Genomic DNA, 7,753 nt, shown 5'->3' with positions numbered 1-7,753 from the left:
CCTCCCACCCTCAACCCCCCACTCACCACCCCCCTGACAATGCCCCCCCCCCCTCACAATGCCCCCCCCACTCACCCCCTCTCACCCCACGCCCCTCCCTCACCACCCCCTCACCCCTCCCTCACCCCCCTCACCCCCACACCCCCTCTCTCTCTCACGCCCTCAACCCCTCCCTCACCCCCCACACCCCCTCCCTCGCCACCCCCACCCCTCTCCCATCAACTCCACATCTCTGGTGGATCAACATTTACACGAAGCACGATCGTCCACGTGGTGACACGGGGACCGCATTCGGCAACGTGTCGTGGTCGAGGGTCGCTTCTGCTTTTGGCATCAGGAAACGAAGTTCGTCACCCACCTCCAAATCAAAGATTCGGCCGCAGAAATGAAAACGGAAAAATGCCCCCCCCCCCCCCAATCAAAGATGAGTCGGCGGGGTCAACGTTTCGCGTCCGATACCCCCCCTCCTTGGCAGTTTAACACCTATGGCTCTGGCGACCAATATCATCCATAATAGAGGTCTTGTTGGGGTTAGATCGCCTGATGAAGCGAGTTGTGATTACTGGCGAAACGCCACGGTACTCAGTAAATGTTGTGGCTTGGCTCTCCAACACACCACCGGTTAGTGCTGTACCAGTGACGCGTTGGCTCGTTCTGTTTACGTGACCCCCTCCCCCCTCCCGTTCGAGCGTCTCGAGCACTTATCGCGTTTCGCATCGCAGTTGGAGCAATTCCCCGTGAGGGAAAGACGGCGCTCACTTAGTCCACTGCACGGCTAACATCGGGGGCACGAGCCGAAAACTGCCTCCCCCTTCCTCTCCCTCTCCGTCTCCGCCTCTCTCTCTCTCGACATCATGAGCCACGCGGTGCCAGCCACCACCCCCCACCAACGCCGCTGCCCTCACGGTTCTCCGCTCCTTTCGCTAAGAGTAGCCCACGGTTCGAAGCGAGCGGCCGCCCTGGTTATCATTCCTGCGGTGGCGTACACAACAGTGTACACCCCACACAGGCGCCGTCCGCTCCACTCGCGGTGGACGTTAAAGACCCCCCCCCCCCCCCATGCCGCGCCCCCACCCCCTGTACCGCCGGAACATTTTAAAAATTACCCCCACCAGCAAATCACCAGCGATTAGCGCGGTTGGCTACGTACGGCGCGAAGGAAGTTCAACGTGCACGCCCAATTTGGGATCACACAGCAGCAGCGGGAGCAGCAAGCATCGCCCCCCCCCCCCTCCTACGGTCAACAGGTGGCAGGATCCTCCTGAGAACAGGAGTCTTGAGACTCGCCGGGGCTTCCTGGCTAAACCAATCAGCAGGGAGACGTGAATGTGTTGGCGTCAGCCCTTGTCACAGTCCAGCCCCATCACGAGGCCCATGACGAACTCCGTCATTAGCCCCGTCCTGGTTACCGTACAGGGTGCTTCAACAAAGTGTTCACACTCGCACGGGACTATCGTTTTTTGTGGAACATGAACGGGGATATTAGGCTGTGACACGATAAACACATTCCTGCGGAGGGAGCTGGTAGGAACATTGGGTTGCTCGGCGGCGTGGTGTATTCCGTACATATGCCCGACTGTGAGGGCGGGCACAAGCCGGCGTGAGTAGGTTAAACGTTGAGTTTTATAAGGGCACCACGGGGTGACCACCCCCTTCCCACCCAGCCCCACCCCTCCCACCCCCCACCCAGCCCCACCCTCCCCACTCAGCCCCTCCCCACCCTCCCCACCATGCCCCTCCCCACCCTCCCCACCCAGCCCCACCCCTCCCACCCCCCACCCAGCCTCACCCTCCCCACCCAGCCCCTCCCCACGCTCCCCACCAAGCCCCTCCCCACCCTCCCCACCCAGCCCCTCCCCACCCTCCCCCTCCCCACCCTCCCCTCCCCACCCTCCCCCACCCAGCCCCACCCTCCCCAACCAGCCTCTCCCTCCCCACCCAGCCGCTCCCTGCACGACGGACACAATAATCCCCTGTGGGCTGGTGTAACCTTGAGGTTCCTACCAGTACAAGTGCAATGTTAATAGCGTCAACAAGTCCCCGGGTCTCCAACTTGTTCGCCGTCATCGTCAACGCCGACGCCGGGAATCTTCTCCAGGCGGTTTCTCCAGAGCCCGGATGCAGCACATTGGTCGCGGTATTGTTGCAAATTCTCCAGAAGCGATAAAAAAGCATTTTTTAATCAAGCACCTCGAGTATCGCCAGGCCCATCACGCAGTGCGTGACCACGGGATCGGAATGCCGTGGTGAGCGCTGCTTCACGAACTCTCTCCGTCTGCTGAAGCTCTCTCGCCGTGGCCAGCAGCAGCAGCATAAGCAGCAGCATCAGAAGTAGCATCAGCGCAGTAGCAGCATCAGAAGTAGCATTAGCAGCAGTAGCAGCATCAGCAGCATCAGCAGCAGCATCAGCAGCAGCCTCATCAGCAGCATCATCAGCATCATCAGCAGCAGCAGTATCAGAAGTAGCATCAGCAGCAGTAGCAGCATCAGCAGCATCAGCAGCAGTAGCAGCATCAGCAGCAGCCTCATCAGCATCATCAGCAGCAGCAGCTGCAGCATCATCAGCAGAAGCAGCATCAGCAGCGGCAGATCTCGACATTGGCATCGATAGCTCGTGAACCACGTGGCAGCTGCTGCTGCTGGTGTTGGTGGTGCTGAGGCTGCTGCTGATGCTGATGGTGGTGGTGCTGATGATGCTGCTGGTGGTGGTGTTGATGATGCTGCTGGTGATGCTGCTGCTGGTGGTGCTGCTGCTGCTGGTGCTGCCACCATTCGCAAGGATGGAACAGAATTAGAGAGAAAGAAGGAATTATTCAGAGAGAGATAATTAATCAGAGAACGATTTAGGCAGATAATGATTCAGATAATGAGTCAGAGAATGATTCAGAGAAAGAGAATGATTGAGAGAGAGAACGATTCAGAAAGAGAGAATGAGTCAGAGAGAGAATGATTCAGAGGCATAGGGAATGGGTGGAATCCTTCTGCAAGAATCGCGTTTGATCCCAGAGGAGTTGGCTCACCCCTTCCTGCTCACCCCACCCCCTCTTCCTCCCCCCCCGTCCCGGCCGCCTTTGTCTCCCCAGACGAGCCGGTGAGCCCCAGTGTGGACTACGGCGCCGGCATCTCGGCCGTGGAGGTCTTCACGAGCAGCCACGAGCCGCCCCACGGTGAGGGGGTGGGGGGGGGGGTGCAGGGAGCAGTGGGTGGGGGGGTGCAGGGGGGAGTGGGGGGGTGCAGGGGGTGGGTGTGGAGATCACCGCGTGGGCTGCTGTGGGGTGAGGGGGGGTGCCGCTAGCAAGGCCACGAAGGCCGACACCCACTGGCCCACAACAAAGACGAAGATCCGCGTCTCGTCTTTGACAGATCGTGAGGGCACGCGCTGCTGTTAGCGAGCGCCACCTATGAAGGCCGCCACAGCGCACGAGGGCGTGGGTGGCCAGCACCACCACCACACCTGGCCGCCTTTGTCTCCCATTTACCAACACATATGTTGAACTTCTACCGTACATCCGGGGGAAGGACAGCAAACTGAACACAAAAAATAAGTTATTTATTTTAGGCTGCGTCGACCTAGGCGATGTCCAGAACCGGTTCACACATTTTTTCTAATCTTTATTTGGTCATGAGCGCGGCGCTGACCACTGCACAAAGACTCCCCACGCGCTCCCCACACAAAGACAAAGATCCCCCGTATAGCCTTAGCAGACTGTTGGGGCAAGTGCCGTTAGCGAGCACTATGAAGGCCGGCACGGCACACGAGGGGGTGGGTGGCCACATTTGTTCCCCAAGTAGCGATATTTACACACCGCACCAGGTACTCAATTGAGGCTGAGTCGACCTAGGGGAGCCCCAGGACCGGTTCAAATAATCGTCACCGGTGTTGGCCGTGAGCGGGAATCGAACTCGTGTTGTTGACATACACACGCAGACACACACACATAGACACACACACATAGACACACACACATAGACACACACACATAGACACAGACAAAGATCCCCCGTATAGCCTTAACATACTGTAGGGGCAAGTGCTGTTAGCGAGCACCTATGAAGGCCGGAACAGTACACGAGGGGGTGGGTGGCCAGCACCACGCCCGACCGCCTTTGTCTCCCCAGTGGCGATGTTTACACGCCGCACCAGGTACTCATTTAAGGCTGAGTCGACCTAGGGGAGGCCCAGGACCGGTTCAGATAATCGTCACTGGTGTTAGCCGTGAGCGGGAATCGAACCCGGGTCGCCAGGTTCATAGCGCAGCGCGCTAACCGCTACACTACCGCTCCCCACACACACACACAGACACACACACAGACACACACACACAGACACACACACAGACCCACACACAGACACACACACAGACACACACACATAGACACACACACATAGACACACACGCACAGACACACACACAGACACACACACAGACACACACACAGACCCACACACAGACACACACACGCACTCTCAGTGAACTAACACCGCCTCCATCTCCATGGTGATGCAGGGAGAGCCTCCTCCGTCTCCGTGGAAACGGCGCGTCGCCTTGACGACAGGTACCCGGGTGTGTGGGGGGCCCCGTGTGCTCCTGGGGCTGAGCGCTTGGTGGGGTGTGTGGTGGGGTGGGGTGCGTGGTGGGGTGGGGTGCGTGGTGGGGTGGGGTGCGTGGTGGGGTGGGGTGCGTGGTGGGGTGGGGTGGGGTGCGTGGTGTGGTGGGGTGGGGTGCGTGGTGTGGTGGGGTGGGGTGCGTGGTGGGGTGGGGTGCGTGGTGTGGTGGAGTGGGGTGCGTGGTGTGGTGGGGTGGGGTGCGTGGTGTGGTGGGGTGCGTGGTGTGGTGGGGTGGGGTGCGTGGTGTGGTGGGGTGGGGTGTGGTGGGGTGGGGTGCGTGGTGTGGTGGGGTGGGGTGCGTGGTGTGGTGGAGTGCGTGGTGTGGTGGGGTGTGTGGTGTGGTGGGGTAAGGTGCGTGGTGTGGTGGGGTGGGGTGCGTGGTGTGGTGGGGTGCGTGGTGTGGTGGGGTGGGGTGCGTGGTGTGGTGGGGTGGGGTGCGTGGTGTCGTGTGGTGGGGTTCGTGGTGGGGTGTGTGGTGGGGTGGGGTGCGTGGTGTGGTGGGGTGGGGTGCGTGGTGTGGTGGGGTGGGGTGCGTGGTGTGGTGGGGTGGGGTGCGTGGTGTGGTGGGGTGGGGTGCGTGGTGTGGTGGGGTGGGGTGCGTGGTGTGGTGGGGTGGGGTGCGTGGTGTGGTGTGGTGGGTGCGAGGTGTGGTGGGGTTCGTGGTGGGGTGTGTGGTGGGGTGCGTGGTGTGGGTGGGGTGGGGTGCGTGGGGTGGTGGGGTGGGGTGCGTGGTGTGGTGGGGTGGGGTTCGTGGTGTGGTGGGGTGGGGTGCGTGGTGTGGTGGGGTGGGGTGCGTGGTGTGGTGGGGTGTGTGGTGTGGTGGGGTGGGGTGTGTGGTGTGGTGGGGTGTGTGGTGTGGTGGGGTGGGGTGCGCGGTGTGGTGGGGTGGGGGGCGTGGTGTGGTGGGGTGGGGTGCGTGGTGTGGTGGGGTGGCGTGTGTGGTGTGGTGGGGTGGGGTGCGTGGTGTGGTGGCGTGGGGTGCGTGGTGTGGTGGGGTGGGGTGCGTGGTGTGGTGGGGTGGGGTGTGTGGTGTGGTGGGGTGGGGTGCGTGGTGTGGTGGGGTGGGGTGCGTGGTGTGGTGGGGTGGGGTGTGTGGTGTGGAGGGGTGGGGTGTGTGGTGTGGTGGGGTGGGGTGCGTGGTGGGGTGGGGTGCGTGGTGTGGTGGGGTGTGTGTTGTGGTGGGGTGGGGTGCGTGGTGTGGTGGGGTGGGGTGCGTGGTGTGGTGGGGTGGTGTGCGTGGTGTGGTGGGGTGGGGTGTGTGGTGTGGTGGGGTGGGGTGCATGGTGTGGTGTAGTGGGGTGGGGTGTGTGGTGTGGTGGGGTGGGGTGTGTGGTGTGGTGGGGTGGGGTGCGTGGTGTGGTGGGGTGGGGTACGTGGTGTGGTGGGGTGGGGTGTGTGGTGTGGTGGGGTGGGGTGTGTGGTGTGGTGGGGTGCGTGGTGTGGTGGGGTGCGTGGTGTGGTGGGGTGCGTGGTGTGGTGGGGTGCGTGGTGGGGTGGGGTGTGTGGTGTGGTGCGTGGTGTGGTGGTGTGCGTGGTGTGGTGGGGTGCGTGGTGTGGTGGGGTGCGTGGTGGGGTGGGGTGCGTGGTGGGGTGGGGTGCGTGGTGTGGTGGGGTGCATGGTGGGGTGGGGTGCGTGGTGGGGTGCGTGGTGGGGTGGGGTGCGTGGTGTGGTGGGGTACGTGGTGTGGTGGGGTGTGTGGTGTGGTGGGGTACGTGGTGTGGTGTGGTGGGGTGGGGTGGGGTGCGTGGTGTGGTGGGGTGGGGTGCGTGGTGTGGTGGGGTGGGGTGTGTGGTGAGGTGGGGTGGGGTGCGTGGTGTGGTGGGGTGGGGTGTGTGGTGTGGTGAGGTGGGGTGTGTGGTGTGGTGGAGTGGAGTGCGTGGTGGGGTGGGGTGCGTGTTGTGCTGGAGTGGGGTGTGTGGTGTGGTGGGGTGGGGTGCGTGGTGTGGTGGGGTGGGTGCGTGGTGTGGTGGGGTGGGGTGCGTGGTGTGGTGGGGTGGGGTGTGTGGTGTGGTGGGGTGGGGTGCGTGGTGTGGTGGGGTGGGGTGCGTGGTGTGGTGGGGTGGGGTGTGTGGTGGGGTGGGGTGTGTGGTGTGGTGGGGTGGGGAGCGTGGTGTGGTGGGGTGCGTGGTGGGGTGGGGTGCGTGGTGGGGTGGGGTGTGTGGTGTGGTAGGGTGCGTGGTGGGGTGCGTGGTGGGGTGCGTGGTGTGGTGGGGTGGGGTGCGTGGTGTGGTGGGGTGCGTGGTGGGGTGGGGTGTGTGGTGTGGTGGGTTGTGTGGTGTGGTGGGGTGCGTGGGGTGGTGGGGTGCGTGGTCGGGTGGGCTGCGTGGTGGGGTGGTATGCGTGGTGTGGTGGAGTGCGTGGTGGGGTGGGGTGTGTGGTGTGGTGGGGTGCATGGTGGGGTGGGGTGTGTGGTGTGATGCGTGGTGGGGTGTGTGGTGGGGTGGGGTGCGTGGTGTGGTGGGGTGCGTGGTGGGGTTGGGTGCGTGGTGGGGTGGGGTGCGTGGTGTGGTGGGGTGCATTGTGGGGTGGGGTGTGTGGTGTGATGCGTGGTGTGGTGGGGTGCGTGGTGGGGTGGGGTGCGTGGTGTGGTGGGGTGCATGGTGGGGTGGGGTGCGTGGTGGGGTGGGGTGCTTGGTGGGGTGGTGTGCGTGGTGTGGTGGTGTGTGTGCTGTGGTGGGTGTGTGGTGGGGTGCGTGGTGGGGTGCGTGGTGTGGTGGAGTGTGTGCTGTGGTGGGGTGCGTGGTGGGGTGCGTGGTGTGGTGGGGTGCGTGGTGGGGTGGGGTGTGTGGTGTGGTGCGTGGTGTGGTGTGGTGCGTGGAGGGGTGGGGTGCGTGGTGAGGTGAGGTGCGTGGTGTGGTGGGGTTCGTGGTGGGGTGGGGTGTGTGGTGTGGTGGGGTGTGGTGTGTGGTGGGGTGGGGTGTGGTGCGTGGAAGGGGGGGTTTGTGGTGGGTGGGTGCGTGGTGGGGTGGGGTGTGTGGTGGGGTGGGCTGTGTGGTGGGGTGTAGTGTGTGGTGGGGGGTGGTGGGGTGGGGAGCGTGGTGTGGTGGGGTGCGTGGTGTGAGAGGGGGTTCGTGGTGTGGGGGAGTGCGTTGTGTGGTGGGGTGCGTGGTGGGGTGGGGTGCGTGGTGGGGTGCGTGGTGGGG

General features: G+C 63.5%; 1 protein-coding gene across 1 annotated transcript in view; it reads left to right on the top strand.

The window, feature by feature from the left end:
• LOC144729027 (uncharacterized) overlaps positions 1–7,753 on the top strand; it is a 46,783-nt gene that overhangs the window by 10,246 nt on the left and 28,784 nt on the right. The window contains exons 4-5 of the mRNA XM_078608859.1: positions 3,084–3,167; positions 4,509–4,557. Of these exons, the coding sequence (XP_078464985.1) occupies positions 3,084–3,167; positions 4,509–4,557 (133 nt within the window). The remainder of the gene's footprint in view (positions 1–3,083; positions 3,168–4,508; positions 4,558–7,753) is intronic.

Source organism: Lampetra planeri, chromosome 31 (genome assembly GCF_965212315.1).
Source record: "Lampetra planeri chromosome 31, kcLamPlan1.2.h2, whole genome shotgun sequence".
Lineage (NCBI taxonomy): Eukaryota > Metazoa > Chordata > Hyperoartia > Petromyzontiformes > Petromyzontidae > Lampetra > Lampetra planeri.
The sequence above is the reverse complement of the archived record's forward strand: the minus strand, read 5'-3'. Positions and strand labels throughout refer to the sequence as shown.